We start from the raw sequence: 22,990 nt of genomic DNA, 5'->3' as shown, positions 1-22,990 counted from the left end.
GAGAGAGCCCATCATATACGCCCTCTCTATCCCCATTGGTGGTGTCAGGTTATCTTTTTTTGGCTCCTTGAATTTTTTTGTGAAATGTTCAAAAAAACGCAAACGCATGCAAAAACGCATGTAAACGCGTGTAAACGCTGCGTTTTTTGGACGCATGCATTTAACGCATGCGTCAAAAAAACGCAGCGTTTACATGCGTTTTTTCACCATGCGTTTTTTTTTTTTAAAAACGCATGCGTTTAAAAAAGCAAGTGTGAAACCAGCCTAACTTAATATCTTTTTTGTGTGCTGTGAACTTGAGAAAGGAAGAAACTGTTATTTTTTCTTACAGCAACTCATCTGAACTATTCTGGTGCTGCTGCATCTAGTACTTTGCTGTTCCAGTGTTGTCCACACATTTGGCTCTGCTGCATCTAGTGCTTTCTGCTTTGCTTAGTTATATGTTGTGTTGAATATACATATGTTCTATAGGCTGTCCGACAAGCCCAGCTAGACAGTACTGTTCACCAAGACTTACGGCTTAGAGAATCTACCTCACCACATAACCCTTTAACAACAGGTCTACTATGGCACAGGAGAAGCTGCAGACTGTGCCCTATACAGCAGCATACATGTCACAGGCAAATTACAAACTAAGCCACCACAGTGAGGGAAAGAAATTAATCATCTGGATGTTGGCAGGAGGAAATTTGCATAGTTAAAAATATTTCAAGTTGTCACTCATCATTTCTCTGGACCATTGCTATGTAATGATCAAGTTGCATTTTAATTAAAATTTACAATACTCATAAACCTAGAAAAGACAGCATTGGCATCACACATGGTAATGACTGAGACACTTTACAAGGGCAACATATTTATGATAGGGATATTGATCTCCTTTACCTTATCATAGAAAAGAATAAAGTTACAAGACTTAATTAAGGTATGCAAATGATAAGGGAGAATTTGAACTAACGATTACTGGGGAAAGGTGACTGTAAAATGACTCAGAATATCAATTTGATATCAAGAACTTACTGTAGAATATGTCAGTTATGCTCAGACTACAGGAAATCATAATATTTAGTATTGAGCTCTACGTGACTTACAAACTACACCTTGACCTCATATTACTACTTATCAGGACTAATGGTGTAAAAGCAATACACATTGTCTCCAGAACGGGTGGATGGATTATTAAAGTGGTTCTTTTTAGTTAATGTATATACGTTTTCTTAACTGATGACTACAGACGCCCAGTCCTTCCAGTAAAGCCAGGTTTATTAGAGATAAAAAGATGAATCCTACAGTTTCATCTATACAAGGAATAGATAATGTGACGTGGACAATTCAGCTCATGGTTTCCACTGTATGACTCTCACTGCTATAGAGGCGGCCCTGCTGACTGCTTCACTGGAGTCCTCCGTACATGCTTGGATTAAACTTGCATCCTGTAGAAGAAGTTTCCGTCCCTCAGGAGTCTCGGAGAGAGTTGTTAATGCTTTGAGGCAGTTTAGTCGCACCTTGCTGTCGTTATCTTCTATAAGAGCCAGCATCTTAGGAATGGCACCAGAATGGAGGGCAGCATATTTACCTGGTGAAAGAATAGCATAGTGAGAAGAATAGAATGAAATTTAGGATTATCCCATTAACACGAAACCAGGTTTTACCTTGTGTGGTGATGGTAATATACATTAAAGCCCCTGCAACATTAGCTCTGACCTCAGCATCACTATCATCCAGTAGTTGCACCAGTAAAGGAATCACTTCAGCTTTGCATACACTTTCTTTTCCTTCTAGCGGCACGCTGTGTGAAAAGGGAGAGGGTAAAATTACTTTAAAGTTACGTTGAGGGTATGTGCACACATTGAGTATTTGTAGCAGATTTTTTAGCACCTAAAACCTCAGTGTTGGAAGGAAAAATGGTGTGTAAAACACACGTGCTTTTTTTACACTCACTTGTTTAAGTGTATTTTTGCAGTGTTTTTACGTTAAATACGTTTACGTTAAGTGAAAAACTGCAAAAACTGCTTAAATAATTGACATGTTGCAGACATGAAAAAAAAAAGTTTGAGGATATGTTCCCACAATGAGCTTGTGATTATTTTTTTACGCTGTATATTTCTTGACAAAATGCTAGTAGCCTATTTTACTTAATTGGCGCAGAAAATCTGCAACAACAAAAACTCACCAAAAGCTCATCGAGGGCACACAGCATAAGGTCATGTGCACGCACTGAATATTTGGTGAATTTTTACCTCAGTGTCAAAACCAGGAATAGAACAGTCAGAGGAAAAGTATAATACATCTGTGACCTCGTCTCCTGGTACTTACCTACCCGCAACCTCCGATCCTCACAAGATCTCCTACTCTACTCCCCTCTTATCTCCTCTTCCCACAATCGTATACAAGATTTCTCTCGCATATCACCCCTACTCTGGAACCCTCTACCACAACACATCAGACTCTCGCCTACCATCGAAACCTTCAAAAAGAACCTGAAGACCCACCTCTTCAGACAAGCCTACAACCTGCAGTTACCACCGATCGACCAAACCGCTGCATGACCATCTTTACCCTCACCTACTGTATTCTCACCCATCCCTTGTAGATTGTGAGCCTTCGCGGGCAGGGTCCTCATTTCTCCTGTATCAGTTATGACTTGTATTGTTTAAGATTATTGTACTTGTTTTCATTATGTATACCCCTCCTCACATGTAAAGCGCCATGGAACAAATGGCGCTATAACAATAAATAATAATAATAAACACATCACCACTTCTGTATTTATCATCCACTCCTGGTTTTGGCTTACAAATACTGAAGTAAAAAAAAACTGATGTGCTTTTGTGTGTGAGGGGCATCACACTTATTTTGGGGCTGCAGACCTCTTCTTGCGAGTCCAGGAATCCGTAGCTGGCCCTAGTACCCACTAACCTAGACCTGCTGCTTCAGACACTGATTGACTATGTCACTTCCTGGACTTGCTACTAACTCTCAGTTCCCCCTCCCAAACTGGGCCAGCCAATACAGTTAACCCTGTCTAAGCAAACTGAAGCCCTAGTGGGTATCATCCTTTTATAACATACGCAAACATCAAATGCATTAAACACGTGTAGTGTCTGGGAGCAAACAATCAGCCCGCAGCACTGCTACATTTGCGCAGCCAACAAGTTTTCCCAGGCGAAAATAGTGTTTTCCTGAGGCAACATACCAAGCAGCCTTGCATTCATTTTTACAGTAGCATTCTCTCTACTGTATACTGTGAAGTGTAGAGAGCAGGCAGCTTGTTTTCATTCTGAGCATGTCACTTCTTTGAACCACTTCATGAATTCCGAAACCTGAAGCAGTTAAAAATGACATAAGACAGAACGTATGCACAATACTGCCGCTTTTACACTGGACTATGCTCATTTTATGCAAACTTGAAAACACGAAATTTGAACTGCATTACTGCACTAGAAATATGAAAAATGAGAGCTTTTAGCGCATAAAAATGGCCAATTTTAGGTGTACCTGGTAGCCTCTTTACGGCATCTCTCTTATACCAGGTCCTACGCTCGCCCTACCTCGCTGAGAATAAACGTCTCCATCTGAATGGGTGCATGTGAAACCTCTTATAATAATAAGAGCTCTCATTTTTCATATTTCTAGTGCAGTAATGCAGTTCAAATTTCGTGTTTTCAAGTTTGCATGTTTTAGCGCTGCAGTGTGCTGCCTTATTTACTTAACTATATACGAGTTGGCGACTCTAGGTTCAGCACCTGTTCACACTTAGTCCATGTTTGGATGTGCAGGTCAGGTTTTTGAAATGTATGCTCATTTTATGGCGCACTTTTGTGGTGCTTTTTCATGTGAAATCCTGAATGTAAACATACCCATAAGTTAGAAGAGATCTGGGCCTTTTTATTTTGTGCTAATTTTTATGGAAAGAGGGCATTACTCACAGGGCAATTATGCTGAGCAGCCTAACGATACCCCCCAAGAGAAACTGTGAGTCAGGACCCTTTAGTAAACACCAGAAAAGTTAGAACTTAAATCCAGAAAAAAAATGCAAAATGCAAAATGTTAATCAAACATGATCGCAGCGTTCTGGTGGCAAAGGGAAGCATGGCGCAGGGAGGGGGCTCCCTGCGTGCTTCCCTGAGACCCTACGAGCAACGCGATGTGATCGCGTTGCTCCGAGGGTCTCCTACCTCCTTCTCCCTGCAGGCCCCGGATCCAAAATGGCCACAGGGAGGTGGCATACAAAGAGCAGGCGCTGGTAAGCCAGGAGCACTGCCTGTGTGATCGCTGATCTGACACAGTGGACTGCAAAGTGTCAGATCAGCGATCTGTCATTATAATGTGATGTCCCACCAGGGCATTGTAAAAAAGTAAAAAAAAAAAATATTTACATGTGTAAAAAAATGTTTTTTAAATTCCTAAATAAAGACAAAAAAAAATATTGTTCCAACAAATACATTTCATTATCTAAAAAAAAAAAAACAATAAAAGTACACATATTTAGTATCGCCGCGTCCGTAAGGGCCCGACCTATAAAACTGTCCCACTAGTTAACCCCTTCAGTGAACTCAATCACAAAAAAAACAAGGCAAAAAACGACGCTTTACTATCGTACCGCCAAACAAAAAGTGGAATAACACGCGATAAAAAAAAAAGATATAAATATCCATGGTACCGCTGAAAACGTCATCTTCTCCCGCAAAAAACAAGCCATGATACTACAGCATCATCAGCAAAAAAATAAAAAAATTATAGTCCTCAGAATAAAGTGATGCAAAAATAATTATTTTTTATATAAAATAGTTTTTATTGTATAAAAGCGCCAAAACATAAAAAAATTATATAATGAGGTATCGCTGTAATCGTACAAACCTGAAGAATAAAACTGCTTTATCAATTTTACCAAAGGTGGAACGGTATAAATGCCCCCCCAAAAAAGAAATTCATGAATAGCTGTTTTTTGGTCATTCTGTCTCCCAAAAATCGGAATAAAAAGTGTGTGACAGCTGCCAATCATAAAAATCCGCTAAAAAACCTGCTATAAAAGTAAATAAAACTCCCCTTCATCACCCCCTTAGTTAGGGAAAAATAATAAAATTAAAAAAATGTATTTATTTCCATTTTCCCATTAGGGTTAGGTTTAGGGCTAGGGTTAGGGCTAGGGTTAGGGTTAGGTTTGGGGCTAAAGTTAGGGTTGGGGCTAGGGTTAGGGTTGGGGCTAGGATTAGGGTTGGAGCTAGGGTTAGGGTTGGGGCTAAAGTTAGGGTTAGGGTTTGGATTACATTTACGGTTGGGATTAGGGTTGGGATTAGGGTTAGGGGTGTGTCAGGATTAGGGGTGTGGTTGAGGTTACCATTGGGATTAAGGTTAGGGGTGTGTTTGGATTAGGGTTTCAGTTACAATTGGGGAGTTTCCACTGTTTAGGCACATCAGGGGCTCTCCAAGCGCGACATGGCGTCCGATCTCAATTACAGCCAATTCTGCGTTGAAAAAGTAAAACAATGCTCCTTCCCTTCCGAGCTCTCCCGTGCGCCCAAACAGGGGTTTACCCCAACATATGGGTTATCAGCGTACTCAGGAAACATTGGACAACAACTTTTGGGGTCCAATTTCTCCTGTTACCCTTGGGAAAATACAAAACTGGGGGCTAAAATATAATTTTTGTGGAAAAAAAAGATTTTTTATTTTCATGGCTCTGCGTTATTAACTGTAGTGAAACACTTGGGGGTTCAAAGTTCTCACAACACATCTAGATAAGTTCTTTGGGGGGTCTAGTTTCCAATATGGGGTCACTTGTGGGGGGTTTCTACTGTTTAGGTACATCAGGGGCTCTGCAAATGCAACGTGACACCTGCAGACCAATCCATCTAAGTCTGCATTCCAAACGGCGCTCCATCCCTTCCGAGCTCTGCCATGCGCCCAAAACTTTGGTTCCCCCCACATATGAGGTATCAGCGTACTCAGGAGAAATTGGACAAGTTTTGGGGTCCAATTTCTCCTGTTACCCTTGCAAAATACAAAACTGGGGGCTAAAAAATAATTTTTAGTAGAAAAAAAAGAAATTTTTATTTTCACGGCTCTGCGTTACAAACTTCTGTGAAGCACTTGGTGCGTCAAAGTGCTTACCACACATCTAGATAAGTTCCCTCAAAGTGACTTCAAATGTGATGTAGTCCCTAAAAAAAATGGTGTTGTAAAAATGAGAAATTGCTGGTCAACTTTTAACTCTTATAACTCCCTAACAAAAAAAAATTTTGTTCCAAAATTGTGCTGATGTAAGGTAGACATGTGGTAAATGTTACTTATTAAGTAATTTGTGTGACATATCTCTGTGATTTAAGGGAATAAAAATTCAAAGTTGGAAAATTGTGAAATTTTCAAAATTTTTGCCAAATTTCCGTTTTTTCACAAATAAACGCAGGTAATATTTGTAGTACATGGAGTACAATATCGCATGAGAAAATAGTGTCAGAATCATCAGGATCCGTTGAAGCGTTCCAGAGTTATAATCTCATAAAGGGACAGTGGTCAGAATTGTAAAAATTGGCCTGGTCATTAACGTGCAAACCACCCTTGGGGGTATAGGGGTTAAATCAGTGAGTTACAGTACAGACCAAAAGTTTGGACACACCTTCTCATTCAAAGATTTTTTTGTATTTTCACGACTATCAAAATTGTACTTTCACATTGATGGCATCAAAACTATGCATTAACACATGTGGAATTATATACTTAACAAAAAAGTATGAATATGAAAATGAATATGAAAAGTTTGAATATGAAGGTGTCCAAACTTTTGGTCTGTACTGTATGTCACACAAAATAGTTAATAAATAACATTTTTGACGTGTCTACTTTACATCAGCAACATTTTTTAGTTTTTTTAGTTACCTGGGTTAAAAGTTGACCAGCGAATTCTCATTTTTCAACAAAATTTACAAAACTTTTTTAGGGATCACATCACATTTGAAGTGACTTTGAGGGGCCTATATGAGGAATAAAACACCCCAAATTGACACCATTCTAAAAAATGCACCCCTCAAGGACCTCAAAACCACATTTAAGAAGTTTATGAACCCATCAGGTGCTTTACAGGAACTGAAGCAATGTGGAAGGAAAAAAATTAACATACCATATTATTTTCGCTTTATAAGAGGCACTTTTATGATCCCCAAAATTAGGGGGAAAATGGGGGTGCATCTTATAAACTGAACACTGTTCTTACAGATGCTGCTGGGTGTTGCGGCGGTGGTACGGCGGTGAGCGGCGGTCCTGCGGTGGTGGTGCGATGGTCCTGTTGTGTAATGGTGATGAGCGCGGTGGTACGATGGTGAGCGGTGGCGGCATATGGTGGCCGCCATTCTTCTTCCGGGGTCCTGCTTCCAGCTTCTCAGTCAGCCTAGGCGCAGATGGAGGAAAGCCGAGATCTTCATCCGTGTCTGCCTCTATGCGATGTCTCCAGGAAAATGTCCGGGGTTGCAGCGCAGGCGCAGATGGAGCTCTCGGCCTGGCCTTGTTGATGTCGCCACTGGTGAATGATGCTGCACTCACAGCAGTTCATTCATCAGTGGTATTCAGCCTGGACGGTCGCATCTTACATAGTAACATAGTAACATAGTTAGTAAGGCCAAAAAAAGACATTTGTCCATCCAGTTCAGCCTATATTCCATCATAATAAATCCCCAGATCCCCAGGTTGAAAACCCATCATCTGCTCCTGCTGTCACTGTTATTAGTGGCAGCAGGTGTAGGCTGATGGGAGTAATAGTCGAAAAAGCCCCCACCTGCAGTCATTGTTCTGACTTGAATATAACTCTCATCATTCTCCTCTGCTCGCGCCAATCGCCGGCAGAGCAGGGGAGAATGATGAGAGCCGTCTTCAGCACCCGGCAGCGGGGAACAGCGCTTACTGTAGTGCTTCTTCCCTGGTGCCGATGCGTGCCACACGGAGGACAACAATGTGTGTTTTCCACGTGCATGCGTTCTGGACGTTTTTCCGCCCGTGCTGACGGTAAAAAATGGACAGGTCTACGTGTGGGGCACACGAACACACGGTCCATGGAAACACACTGACATGGGCACAGACCCATTCATTTGAATAGGTCTATGTGTGACAGTGTTTCCAGTAAGTGTGAAAACTGTCACCACACCTACCAGAGACACGGATGTGTGAAAGAGGCCTAAAACTGACGAGGGAGAGAAGAGCGAATCTCCTACTCTTCTGCAGGGATGGATAGTGATTGGTGGTGGGAACTGTTGCTGAGTTGCCTCCACCAATCACATATCTGTCTCTTCACACTATTTAATGTTGCAACTATGGAACTCACAAGTCCGAGATCCTTTAAGTAAAGGTGAGCAAACAACCCCCATCATCCTTCAGAATATACTGTATCAATGGGTATATTCTGAAGGGTGATGGTGGTTCTGGCCATATTTAGTGTAAATATACACTGCAATGTAGTGTCCAAAGTGTTTATTGCAAATTGTAAGGATTCCGGACTTTCCTGGTGTCTGTTTGCCCTGATCCAAGATGGAGTCTTGGATCTCGCCCTGTCATGGAACTTCCTGTCTGTCCTGACTATTTAAGTCCGGGTCTTCTGTTCACCTGTGCTTGAGTATTTTGTGCTGCTGGCTCCTGAGCATCTGCCTGTTTGCTGACTAACTCCCTGCTTCTGCTGCTCTCTACTCGGTGGTCTGCTTCACCCCATTTAGCTACCTCTCGCCTCTGGAACTGCTGCGACTACGCTTAGATAGCGCTCTCCCTCTTTCTCCCCTCGTCCTCTCTTTTCCAGGACGTCATTAACATGACGCACCATCTGTGAACAATTGGACTCCTACTAACAAGTACTGTGCACACGTGTGAGCAAGTTTGCTGGACTTCATCATTTAAGTACTGTGTGCATTTGCACTATAACTTTATTGGACTTCCTCGTTCAAGTGTCTTATTTGCTTCCACATTATTTCCTTGCTGGACTGGTTCACATTAGCGGTCGCGCCCCGCTTTTCAGTTTGCTGTGATTTTCTATATAGAGCTGAGGACCTCGTTACTATTGCAGGAATCTCTGTACCATGTTTTGTTCGCTATTCTGTTTGCTGTGATTCTCTATAGAGAATACATCTTTTGTTGCAACTTTGCTCTCAGACTGGCTTTATCCCATGCTATCAGATTCCGTAGTGCCCATATAATTATTACAGGATACTCAAGCCATTTAAGGAATCTGCTGGGATAATGTCAACTGAGACAAAGTTGGATCAGCTGTTCTCTATGATCCACTCTTTACAGGGGGATATTGAGGCACTGCAAAACAAGGTTGCTAACTGGGAGGCTCATTTTGGACAGGCTCTTCAGGACTAAGTGTTGTGAATTCTGTTGTCGGGCTCCCTCCTGTTGTCATGAATGGTACTTCGGCTGGTTCTGTCCATGGACTTCCTCTGGTGGGTGTTTCTGAGTTTCACAGGTGACGAGGTTAATTCGTTAGCTGCTGCTCTATTTAACTCCACTTAGATCTTTGCTCCATGCCACCTGTCAATGTTCCAGTATTGGTCTGTTCACTCCTGGATCGTTCTTGTGACCTGTCTTCCCATCAGAAGCTAAGTTCCAGCTTGTATTTCTTTGGTTTGCTATTTTTCTGTCCAGCTTGCTATTTAATTTGTTGTCTTGCTTGCTGGAAGCTCTGGGACGCAGAGGGAGCGCCTCCGCACCGTGAGTCGGTGCGGAGGGTCTTTTTGCGCCCTCTGCGTGGTCTTTTTGTAGGTTTTTGTGCTGACCGCAAAGTAACTATTCCTATCCTCGGTCTGTTCAGTAAGTCGGGCCTCACTTTGCTAAATCTATTTCATCTCTGTGTTTGTATTTTCATCTTTACTCACAGTCATTATATGTGGGGGGCTGCCTTTTCCTTTGGGGAATTTCTCTGAGGCAAGGTAGGCTTAATTTTTCTATCTTCAGGGCTAGCTAGTTTCTTAGGCTGTGCCGAGTTGCATAGGGAGCGTTAGGAGCAATCCACGGCTATTTCTAGTGTGTTTGATAGGTTTAGGGATTGCGGTCAGCAGAGTTCCCACGTCCCAGAGCTCGTCCTTATTATCAGTAACTATCAGGTCATTCCGTGTGCTCTTAACCACCAGGTCCATTATTGTCCTGACCACCAGGTCATAACAGTACAGGTGGCCCAAAGTACTAATGCATCTCAATAGAGGGATAAGAGAAGTTCTGAGACCATTTTTTTTCTTTGCAGTGTGTTTTGTCTCTATTTTCCCCTTTACCTCTGGGTGGTTCAGGACACTGGTGTAAACATGGACATTCAAGGTCTGTCCTCTTGGATGGATAATCTCACTACAAGGATACAAAACATTCAAGATTTTGCGGTTCAGAATCCGATGTCAGAGCCTAGGATTCCAATTCCTGATTTGTTTTTTGGTGATAGATCTAAGTTCTTGAATTTCAAAAATAATTGTAAATTGTTTCTTCCCTTGAAACCTCGCTCCTCAGGTGACCCTGTTCAACAAGAAAGATCATTATTTCTTTGTTACGTGGTGACCCTCAAGACTGGGCATTTTCCCTTGCGCCAGGAGATCCGGCATTGCGTGATGTTGATACGTTTTTCCTGGCGCTTGGATTGCTTTATGACGAACCTAATTCAGTGGATCAGGCAGAGAAAATCTTGCTGGCTCTGTGTCAGGGTCAGGATGAAGCGGAGATATATTGTCGGAAGTTTAGAAAGTGGTCTGTGCTCACTCAGTGGAATGAATGTGCCCTGGAAGTAATCTTCACAAAGGGTCTCTCTGAAGCCCTTAAGGATGTCATGGTGGGGTTTCCCATGCCTGCTGGTCTGAATGAGTCTATGTCCTTGGCCATTCAGATCGATCGACGCTTGCGTGAGCGTAAAGCTGTGCACCATTTGGCGGTACTATCTGAGCATGGGCCTCAGCCTATGCAGTGTGATAGGACTTTGACCAGAGCTAAACGGCAAGAACACAGACGTCGGAATGGGCTATGTTTTTACTGTGGTGATTCCACTCATGCTATCTCCGATTGTCCTAAGCGCACTAAGCGGTTCGCTAGGTCTGCCACCATTGGTACGGTACAGTCTAAATTTCTATTGTCTGTTACTCTGATTTGCTCTTTGTCATCCTATTCTGTTATGGCATTTGTGGATTCAGGCGCTGCCCTGAATTTGATGGACTTGGAGTATGCTAGGCGTTGTGGTTTTTTCTTGGAACCCTTGCAGTATCCTATTCCATTGAGAGGAATTGATGCTACGCCTTTGGCCAAGAATAAGCCTCAGTATTGGACCCAATTGACCATGTACATGGCTCCTGCACATCAGGAGGATATCCGCTTTCTGGTGTTGCATAATCTGCATGATGTGGTCGTTTTGGGGTTGCCATGGCTACAGGTTCATAATCCAGTATTGGACTGGAAATCTATGTCTGTGTCCAGCTGGGGTTGCCATGGGGTACATGGTGATGTTCCATTTTTGTCTATTTCATCTTCCACTCCTTCTGAAGTTCCAGAGTTTTTGTCGGATTATTGGGATGTATTTGATGAGCCCAAAGCCAGAGCCCTACCTCCTCATAGGGATTGCGATTGTGCAATTAATTTGATTCCTGGTAGTAAGTTTCCTAAGGGCCGATTGTTCAATTTATCTGTGCCAGAACACGCCGCTATGCGGAGTTATATAAAGGAATCCTTGGAGAAAGGCCATATTCGCCCGTCGTCATCACCGTTAGGAGCAGGGTTCTTTTTTGTGGCCAAGAAGGATGGTTCTTTGAGACCTTGTATTGATTACCGCCTTCTTAATAAAATTACAGTCAAATTTCAGTATCCTTTGCCGTTGCTGTCTGATTTGTTTGCTTGTATTAAAGGGGCTAGTTGGTTCACCAAGATAGATCTTCGAGGGGCGTATAATCTTGTGCGTATTAAACAAGGCGATGAATGGAAAACAGCATTTAATACGCCCGAGGGCCATTTTGAGTACCTGTTTATGCCATTCGGGCTTTCCAATGCTCCATCAGTATTTCAGTCCTTTATGCATGACATCTTCCGAGAGTACCTGGATAAATTCCTGATTGTGTATTTGGATGATATTTTGGTCTTTTCGGATGATTGGGAGTCTCATGTGAAGCAGGTCAGAATGGTGTTCCAGGTCCTTCGTGCGAATTCCTTGTTTGTGAAGGGGTCAAAGTGTCTCTTTGGAGTTCAGAAGGTTTCATTTTTGGGGTTCATTTTTTCCCCTTCTACTATCGAGATGGACCCTGTTAAAGTCCAGGCCATTTACGATTGGACTCAGCCGACATCTGTGAAGAGCCTGCAAAAGTTCCTGGGCTTTGCTCATTTTTATCGGCGCTTCATCGCTAATTTTTCTAGTGTTGCTAAACCGTTGACTGATTTGACCAAGAAGGGTGCTGATGTGGTCAATTGGTCTTCTGCGGCTGTAGAGGCTTTTCAGGAGATGAAGCGTTGTTTTTCTTCTGCCCCTGTGTTGTGCCAGCCAGATGTTTTGCTTCCGTTTCAGGTTGAGTTTGATGCTTCTGAGATTGGAGCAGGGGCTGTTTTGTCGCAAAGAAGTTCTGAGGGCTCGGTGATGAAGCCATGTGCTTTCTTTTCTAGAAAGTTTTCGCCTGCTGAGCGTAACTATGATGTTGGTAATTGTGAATTGTTGGCCATGAAGTGGGCATTCGAGGAGTGGCGTCATTGGCTGGAAGGAGCCAAGCATCGCGTGGTGGTCTTGACAGATCACAAGAATTTGACTTATCTTGAGTCTGCCAAACGGTTGAATCCGAGACAGGCTCGATGGTCATTATTTTTCTCCCGTTTTGATTTTGTGGTTTCGTACCTTCCGGGCTCTAAGAATGTGAAGGCTGATGCCCTGTCAAGGAGTTTTGTGCCTGACTCTCCGGGTGTTCCTGAGCCGGCGGGTATTCTCAAAGAGGGGGTAATTTTGTCTGCCATCTCCCCTGATTTGCGGCGGGTGCTGCAAAAATTTCAGGCTGATAGACCTGACCGTTGCCCAGCGGAGAAACTGTTTGTCCCTGATAGATGGACTAGTAGAGTTATCTCTTACATTCATTGTTCAGTGTTGGCTGGGCATCCTGGAATCTTTGGTACCAGAGATTTGGTGGCTAGATCCTTCTGGTGGCCGTCTTTGTCGCGGGATGTGCGTTCTTTTGTGCAGTCCTGTGGGACTTGTGCTCGGGCTAAGCCCTGCTGTTCTCGTGCCAGTGGGTTGCTTTTGCCCTTGCCGGTCCCGAAGAGGCCCTGGACGCATATTTCTATGGATTTTATTTCGGATCTCCCCGTCTCTCAAAAGATGTCAGTCATTTGGGTGGTTTGTGATCGCTTTTCTAAGATGGTCCATTTGGTACCTTTGTCTAAATTGCCTTCCTCCTCTGATTTGGTGCCATTATTTTTCCAAGCATGTGGTTCGTTTACATGGTATCCCGGAGAACATCGTTTCTGACAGAGGTTCCCAATTTGTTTCAAGGTTTTGGCGATCCTATTGTGCTAGGATGGGCATTGATTTGTCTTTTTCCTCGGCTTTCCATCCTCAGACAAATGGCCAAACCGAACGAACTAATCAGACTTTGGAAACATATCTGAGATGCTTTGTTTCTGCTGATCAGGATGATTGGGTGTCCTTTTTGCCGTTGGCTGAGTTCGCCCTTAATAATCGGGCCAGCTCGGCTACTTTGGTTTCGCCGTTTTTCTGCAATTCTGGTTTCCATCCTCGTTTCTCTTCAGGGCAGGTTGAGTCTTCAGACTGTCCTGGTGTAGATACTGTGGTGGATAGGTTGCAGCAGATTTGGACTCATGTGGTGGACAATTTGACATTGTCCCAGGAGAAGGCTCAACGTTTCGCTAACCGCCGGCGCTGTGTGGGTCCCCGACTTCGTGTTGGGGATTTGGTTTGGTTGTCGTCTTGTTATGTTCCTATGAAGGTTTCCTCTCCTAAGTTTAAGCCTCGTTTCATTGGTCCGTATAAGATTTCTGAGGTTATCAATCCTGTGTCATTTCGTTTGGCCCTTCCTGCTTCTTTTGCCATCCATAATGTGTTCCATAGGTCGTTATTGCGGAGATACGTGGCGCCTGTGGTTCCATCCGTTGGTCCTCCTGCCCCGGTGTTGGTTGAGGGGGAGTTGGAGTATGTGGTGGAGAAGATTTTGGATTCTCGTGTTTTGAGACGGAAACTCCAGTACCTGGTCAAGTGGAAGGGTTATGGTCAGGAAGATAATTCTTGGGTTTTTGCCTCTGATGTTCATGCTGCCGATATGGTTCGTGACTTTCATTTGGCTCATCCTGGTCGGCCTGGGGGCTCTGGTGAGGGTTCGGTGACTCCTCCTCAAGGGGGGGGGGTACTGTTGTGAATTCTGTTGTCGGGCTCCCTCCTGTGGTCATGAATGGTACTTTGGCTGGTTCTGTCCATGGACTTCCTCTGGTGGGTGTTTCTGAGTTTCACAGGTGACGAGGTTAATTCGTTAGCTGCTGCTCTATTTAACTCCACCTAGATCTTTGCTCCATGCCACCTGTCAATGTTCCAGTATTGGTCTGTTCACTCCTGGATCGTTCTTGTGACCTGTCTTCCCATCAGAAGCTAAGTTCCACCTTGTATTTCTTTGGTTTGCTATTTTTCTGTCCAGCTTGCTATTTAATTTTTTGCCTTGCTTGCTGGAAGCTCTGGGACGCAGAGGGAGCGCCTCCGCACCGTGAGTCGGTGCGGAGGGTCTTTTTGCGCCCTCTGCGTGGTCTTTTTGTAGGTTTTTGTGCTGACCGCAAAGTAACCTTTCCTATCCTCGGTCTGTTCAGTAAGTCGGGCCTCACTTTGCTAAATCTATTTCATCTCTGTGTTTGTATTTTCATCTTTACTCACAGTCATTATATGTGGGGGGCTGCCTTTTCCTTTGGGGAATTTCTCTGAGGCAAGGTAGGCTTAATTTTTCTATCTTCAGGGCTAGCTAGTTTCTTAGGCTGTGCCGAGTTGCATAGGGAGCGTTGGGCGCAATCCACGGCTATTTCTAGTGTGTTTGATAGGTTTAGGGATTGCGGTCAGCAGAGTTCCCACGTCCCAGAGCTCGTCCTTATTATCAGTAACTATCAGGTCATTCTGTGTGCTCTTAACCACAGGTCCATTATTGTCCTGACCACCAGGTCATAACACTTAGGTAATCAGGTGGCTGGGCAGATTACTGCACGAGCACCTCCACCCCCAGTACAGCCACAGCCAATTACTCCTCCAAAGTTACCACCATTTAGGTTTAGTGGGGACCGTTACAAGTTTCGTGGGTTTGAAAACCAATGCCTTTTGTATTTTGATGTGCATGCCGCCCATTTCCTTACTGATCGATCCAAGGTTTTATGTATAATCATGTTGCTCACTTCCCGAGTTCTCGCTTGGGCAAATCCGTGACCCTCTACTGAATAACCTAGATGATTTTCTTGCTGCAATGTCTATGATGTTTGATGACCCTAATCGTCGCACTACAGCTGAAACCGCCTTGTTATCACTACGTCAGGGTAAGCGTCCTGTCATTGAATACGCTACTGAGTTTAGACGGCTGGCGGTGGATACGATTTGGGACAGTTATGCTCAATTACCCATTTTGAAGAGGGGATTGTCTAATGTGTTAAAGGATGAACTAGCAGGAATGCAGCTAAGGCATATAGTAGAATAGGCCGTGTCTAAATCCTCTGGATCACAAATAGAATTAGCTATGGAGGATATCCCCTATATAAAACATAACTTTTAATATTTATAATTAAAATACTCGGATCCTGACAAACACATACATAGACCTTTTGGAACCACCTCCCTTACAGAACGTGAGGGATTCTTTCTATTTGTCCGTCTAATTGGTAAGACCGCTCCAATTTTTTTATATTGAGCACTGATTCACTTGAGCACATTGTGTAGTGACTATGTATGTGTTTGTTAGGATCCGAGTATTTTAATTATAAATATTAAAAGTTATGTTTTATATAGGGGATATCCTCCATAGCTAATTCTAAAGGATAAACTAGCTCATGCAGATGCGCCGGAAGAGTTGGACGCTTTTATACAGCATTGTGTACGCATAGATATACGTGTTACTGAGCGTAGACAGGAGAGATTTGCAGCCTCTAATCGTGTCACTAACTCTTCCCTTCCTTCTAAAGAACAGTCAGGCAAATCCTCTTGGGAGGCTGAACCAGTTCCCATGCGGGTGGATGCACTACAGCGGCGCGAGAGTAACGAGCGCAGGGAGCATCGTTTCCGGGAAAGTCTGTGCTTTTACTGCGGTCAGTCAGATCACTTTCTTATCAATTGTCCCAAGTGACCCCGCAAGATATTGGCCACGGTTGGGGAATTTGATAATCAGGATGCTGAATCCATTACATCTGAGTCTAGTTTTTCTGTGAATGCCATTTTTCACTCTCTGTCTATGACTGCCTCTCCCAAGATGCTGGAGCGTAAGGACACTCATTGCTCCCTTCCTATTAAGATCCGGTCATCGGGTCAATGGATTCCCTGTGCAGCTATGGTAGATTCAGGGGCAGGGGGAAATTTTATGGACTTAACATTTGCCCGGGAAAATGGCATAGGGATCCAGCAGAGAGCCACCCTGGTAACTATGGAAACGGTGGATGGCTCCCCTCTAGCCTCTGGACCAGTAGATCAAGAGACTGTACTTCTGAAAATCTTCATAGACCCTGATCATCAGGAAATGCTGTCATTTATGTTGATCTCTTCACCACATTTCCCTTTAATTTTAGGGATTCCATGGCTGCAGTCTCAAAAACCTATTATCAACTGGGAGACCAAGGAAATCACTTTCCCATCAAAGGAGACACCGGTAACAGGCCTAGTGAGTCTTCGAGATACGAAATGTGCCAATGAGGTATCTACTTTACCATCTGTGTATAGTGAATTTGCGGACATTTGTGAGAAGAAGATGGCAGACCAGCTTCCTCCTCACAGACCGTATGATTGTCCCATTGAGCTGCTTCCGGGGGGCGCTATTCCTTTTAAGAATGTCTACCCACTTGCAGCTCCGGAGCTGAAGTCTTTAAAGGAATACATTGATGAGAATTTGGCTAAGGGTTTTATTCGCCTCTCCTCATCACCGGCAGGAGCACCCATCTTTTTCGTTAAGAAGAAGGATGGAACTCTTAGACCATGTATCGACTACCGGGAGCTTAATAAGGTGACCATTCGGAATCGCTACCCTTTGCCGTTGATTCCTGAACTGCTGGAAAGAGTGCAACAGGCCAAGATCTTCTCCAAGTTAGATCTTTCTGGGAGCATATAATTTAATTAGGATCCGCTCTGGAGATGAATGGAATACTGCATTTAGATGTCGTTATGGGCATTTCGAATATCTGGTGATGCCTTTTGGTCTCTGCAATGCTCCGGCAACCTTCCAACATCTGGCTAATGATATTTTCAGAGATCTATTGGACCATTTTGTCGTGATCAACCTGGATGACATCTTAATTTTTTCTGACTCTTTGCAAGAACATCAGGAGCATGTGAAGACTGTCCTGAGGCGTCTAAAGGAGAATCACCTCTACATTAAGCCTGAGAAATGTGAATTCCATCGCACAGAGATTCAGTTCCTGGGGTATGTCATCTCGCCACAGGGGCTTAACATGGTGGCAAGTAAGATCCAGGCTATTCTTGATTGGCCCGTACCTAAAAATGTCAAGGAGGTACAGCGTTTCATCGGATTCGCAAACTTTATAGACGATTTATTCGTAATTTCTCTGAAGTTGTGCGACCCATTACACAGCTAACTAGGAAGGAAAAGACTTTCTTGTGGTCCGCACAGGCTCAGGAAGCTTTTGATTGTCTTAAATCCCGGTTTACATCTGCATCTGTACTAATTCACCCAAACCCAGCACTTCCTTTCATCGTAGAAGTGGATGCTTTGGATTGTGCTCTGGGGGTCATCCTCTCACAGAGAACGGGAGAGAAAAGCTTGTTACATCCGTGTGCTTTTTTTTCTCGCAGACTCTCTGCTGCAGAAAGGAACTACGATGTGGGAGATAAGGAGCTTCTTGCCATTATCACTGCATTTAAGGAATGGAGACATCATCTGCAGGGGGCATCACAACAGGTTATTGTGCTCACGGATCATCGCAACCTGGAGTTCCTTACATCTGCAAGATGTCTTTCTCCACGGCAGGCTCGTTGGAGTCTATTTTTGAATCAATTTAATTTTGTCATTTCGTACCGCCCAGGTTCACGTAATGGGAAAGCAGATGCTTTGTCCCGAATCCATGCCACGGATTCCGTACCTGGGACCCCGTCTAAAACTGTCCTGTCTGATGCCAACTTTATCGGAGTCATTCAGAATAAGGACTTATGGAAGACCATTAAGGAAGCCTATGACGCAGACCCATTTGTCACCAATCCGACTGCTGATGTGAACTTGGTTCTCAGAAACGGTATGTGGGTCCGGGATCAACGTTTATACGTTCCAGAGGCCGTAAAGCTGCAGGTCCTCAAGTTTGTCCATGATTCCAAGTTGGCGGGTCATCGGGGGGTACAGAAGACACAGGAATTTCTGAGCCTTTTTTTTGGTGGCCTACCTGTCTGAAGGACGTGAAAAGTTATGTTTTATCTTGTGAGGTATGTGCACGTTTCAAGACTCCTCGTGTATCACCTACTGGACTGCTTCAACCACTACCTATCCCCTCTCGTCCTTGGGGGTCTATTTCAATGGACTTTATAGTTGAATTGCCCACCTCTGGGGGGAAAAAATTCTATTCTGGTGGTTGTAGATCGCCTTACTAAGGCTGCCCACTTCATTCCCTGCAATGGTCTTCCTTCAGCCAAGGAGACGGCGGAACTGGTCATCCAGAACATGTTTCGGCTGCATGGAGTTCCGGACGAAGTCATCTCAGATCGGGGAGAGCAGTTTACGTCCAAGTTCTGGAAAGGATTCTGTGATTCGCTTGGTGTTAATGTTTGTCTGTCCTCTGCATACCATCCTCAGACTAATGGTTAAACAGAACGGATGAATCAGACTCTGGAACTGTATCTTCGATGTTATATCAAGCATTCTCAGGATGACTGGTTGGAGTTGCTCCCGCTCGCAGAATTCTGTTATAACAACTCTCAGAGTTCTTCTACAAAGGTAACACCTTTCTTTGCCAACCTAGGTTATCATCCCAGTATTCTGCCCAGATCCCCGATCAATGCACCGGTGCCTGCAGTTCATGAGAGGTTGGCGGCAATGAGACAGAATCTTGAAACCCTGAAGGAATTATTATTATTATTATTATTATTTATTATTATAGCGCCATTTATTCCATGGCGCTTTACATGTGAGGAGGGGTATACATAATAAAAACAAGTACAATAATCTTAAACAATACAAGTCATAACTGGTACAGGAGGAATGATGACCATGCCCGCGAAAGCTCACAATCTACAAGGGATGGGTGAGAATACAGTAGGTGAGGATAGAGCTGGTCATGCAGCGGTTTGGTCGATCGGTGGTAACTGCAGGTTGTAGGCTTGTCTGAAGAGGTGGGTCTTCAGGTTCTTTTTGAAGGTTTCGATGGTAGGCGAGAGTCTGATGTGTTGTGGTAGAGGGTTCCAGAGTAGGGGTGACAGGAATCACTGTCTACTGCACAAGAGAGATATAAGAAATCTGCCGACAGGTTTCGGAAGCCTGCACCTATGTTCAAGGTAGGGGACTCTGTATGGTTATCTACTAAAAATCTGAGATTGAACATTCCATCACAGAAACTCGGACAAAAGTTCATCGGCCCGTTCAAGATCTCTGGGATTGTTAGTTCCGTTGCCTGTCGTCTGAAGTTGCCAAGAACCTTGAAGGTACACCCTGTGTTTCATGTCTCCCTGTTAAAACCGATGTCTCCAAATACATTTCAGGGTCGGATTACACCTCCTCCTCAGCCTGTGTTAGTGGACGGACAAGAACAGTTTGTGGAAGAGAAGATTCTGGAATCCAGGATCCACAGGAATCAACTGCAGTACCTTATCAAATGGCAAGGATATCCATCTGAGGAGAACTTTTGGGAGCCGGTGGACAATATCTGTGCTCCTCGAAAAAATTACTCTGTTCCATCAGAAATATCCTGACAAGCCTGGTCCTGGATCGTCCTGAGGCCGCTTCTGAGGTGGGAGTAATGTAAGGATTCCAGACTTTCCTGGTGTCTGTTCGCCCTGATCCAAGGTGGAGTCTTGGATCTTGCCCTGTAATGGAACTTCCTGTCTGTCCTGACTATTTAAGTCCGGGTCTTCTGTTCACCTGTGCTTGAGTATTTTGTGCTGCTGGCTCCTGAGCATCGGCCTGCTTGCTGGCTAACTCCCTGCTTCTGCTACTTACTACTCGGTGGTCTGCTTCACCCCATTCAGCTACCTCTCGCCTCTGGAACTGCTGCGACTTGCAGCACACCAGTGGAAGGATTTCTTTTGTGTACAAAACTTTTCCCAGTGTTGTGCCTCTTTGCACAACCACACCAGGTGAGCAAGATTCAAGCTGTGCTTTTCTCTCCAAGAAAGATGTACTCATCTACTACGCTTAGATAGCGCTCTCCCTCTTTCTCCCCTCGTCCTCTCTTTTCCAGGACGTCATTCACATGACGCACCATCTGTGAACAATTGGACTCCTACGAACAACTACTGTGCACACGTGTGAGCAAGTTTGCTGGACTTCATCATTTAAGTACTGTGTGCATTTGCACTATAACTTTATTGGACTTCCTCGTTCAAGTGTCTTATTTGCTTCCACATTATTTCCTTGCTGGACTGGTTCACATTAGCGGTCGCGCCCCGCTTCTCAGTTTGCTGTGATTTTCTATATAGAGCTGAAGACCTCGTTACTATTGCAGGAATCTCTGTACCATGTTTTGTTCGCTATTCTGTTTGCTGTGATTCTCTATATAGAGCTGAGGACCTTGTTACAATTGCAGAAATATCTGTTAGTTCTGTTTACATTTCTGTTTTTGAGTAAATACATCTTTTGTTGCAACTTTGCTCTCAGACTGGCTTTATCCCATGATATCAGATTCCGTAGTACCCATATAACTATTAACCAAATGTGACTACCACCTCCCTCATCTTTCAGAATACATCCATGCACTGTAATTCACAGATCCCCCATAACAGATCATCCACAGATAATGTTTTTGTATTTTATTAAAGATTTTTGCACACTATTTGGTTCAATACATTTGTTTTCCTCTCTAAAATCTAGGTGCCTCTTATAAAGCGAAAAATATGGTACTTCTTTTCACAAAAATTTAACTTTAGCCCAAATTTTTTTTATTCTCACAAGAGTAACAGGAGAAAATGGACCCCAAAATGTGTTGTACAATTTCTCCTGACTACACCGATACCAATATGTGGAGGAAAATTAGTGTTGTGTGCACGGCAGGGCTTGGATGGGTAGGAGCACGGTTTTACTTTTTGTATGCAAAATCTACTGGAACAGCGGACACCCTGTTGTATTTGGAGAGCCCCTGATGTGCCTAAATAGTGGAAATCATGCACAAGTGATGCCATTTTGGAAACTAGACTCCCTCAAGGAATGTATTTCGATGTGTGGTGAGCATCTTGAACCCCCGGGGGCTTCACAGAAGTTTATAACGTAGAGCGTGAAAATAAGAAAAAAATCACATTTTCCCCCCAAAAAATTTCTTTTAGCCCTAAATTTTGCATTTTCACAAAGGTAACAGGAGAACATGCACCATACAACTTATTGAGCAATTTCTCCAGACTAAACTGATACCCAATATAAGGAGGAAAACTACTGTTGGGCACACAGCAGGGCTCGGAAGGGAAAGAGCACCATTTGACTTTTTGAACGCAAAATGTGCTGGAATCATTAGCAGACAACATGTCGTGTTTAGAGAGCCCCTGCCTAAACAGTGGAAACCTCCCACAAGTGACCCCATTTTGGAAACTAGACCCCTCAAAGAATGTATCTAGATGTGTGATGAGCACTTTGAACCCACAGGTGCTACACAAAAGTTTATAGCATTGAGCTGTGAAGATAAAAAAAAACAAAATTTTCTCTCAAAAATGCGGTTTTTGCCACAATTTTTTTGTTTTCACAAGCGCAACAGGAGAAATTGCACCAATTTGTTGTTCAATTTCTCCTGAGTACACTCATACCCCACATGTGGTCGCAAACTACTTTTGCTGCACAGTGCAAAGCTCAGAATCGAAGAAGCAACATATTGGAGTTCAGATTTTGCTGGTATGGTTTGAGGGTGCCATGCCCATTGACACAGCCCCCCCAGAGGTGCAAGAACAGCAGGAACCCCCCCCCCCAGTGATGTCTTTCTACAAACTACACCTCTCAATGAATTCATCTAGGGGTGCAGTGAACATGTTGATACCACATGTGCCTCTCAGAAATTTATATCATTAGGCGGTGAAGAAAGAATAATTACATTTTTACAACTAAAATGTTTTTTTAGCTCCAAATTTTAATTTTTATAAGGGCTAATAGGAAAAAATGGACCTCTCAGTTTGTTGAGCAATTTCTCCTGAGTATGCCAATACCCTACATAGAATTAGGAACTACTTTTGAGGCACAGTGCAAACCTCAGAAGGGAAGGAGCACCATAATTTAGTGCAGATTTTACTGTTATGTTTGCGGGTGCCATGACCCACTGGGAGAGCCCCTAAGGTACCAGAACAGCAGAAACCCCCATAAGTGATCCCATTTCACAAACTACACCTCTCAATGAATTCAACTAAGGGTTCAGTGATCATATTGATACCACGGGTTTATCACAGAATTTTACTATCGTACAGAAAAGAAAAAATAATTACATTGTTACCACAAAAATTTGGTTTTAGACCCAGATTTTACATTTTCACAAGTGGACATGGTAAAAATGGCACCGAAATTTGTCAGACAATTTCTGCTGAACGTGGAAAGGAGCGCTATTTGCCTCCTGGAGCACAGATTTTCCTAGAATAGCTTGCAGACTCCATATACAGAGCTGGATTTCTTTTGGGAGGCGAGGAGCCATAGTGCTTTTCCAAAGT

At 43.6% G+C, this 22,990-nt stretch overlaps 1 protein-coding gene across 1 annotated transcript in view; it reads right to left on the bottom strand.

Moving 5' to 3' along the window:
- Positions 1-1,242: 1,242 nt before the first annotated feature.
- RSPH14 (radial spoke head 14 homolog) overlaps positions 1,243-22,990 on the bottom strand; it is a 416,596-nt gene continuing 394,848 nt past the window's right edge. Inside the window, exons 6-7 of the mRNA XM_069757622.1 lie at positions 1,653-1,789; positions 1,243-1,576 (exon numbers count right to left, since the gene is read on the bottom strand). Coding sequence (XP_069613723.1) covers positions 1,338-1,576; positions 1,653-1,789 — 376 coding nt within the window. The 3' untranslated portion in view covers positions 1,243-1,337. The remainder of the gene's footprint in view (positions 1,577-1,652; positions 1,790-22,990) is intronic.

Source organism: Ranitomeya imitator, chromosome 1 (genome assembly GCF_032444005.1).
Source record: "Ranitomeya imitator isolate aRanImi1 chromosome 1, aRanImi1.pri, whole genome shotgun sequence".
In the NCBI taxonomy this organism is placed as follows: Eukaryota; Metazoa; Chordata; class Amphibia; order Anura; family Dendrobatidae; genus Ranitomeya; species Ranitomeya imitator.
The sequence above is the reverse complement of the archived record's forward strand: the minus strand, read 5'-3'. Positions and strand labels throughout refer to the sequence as shown.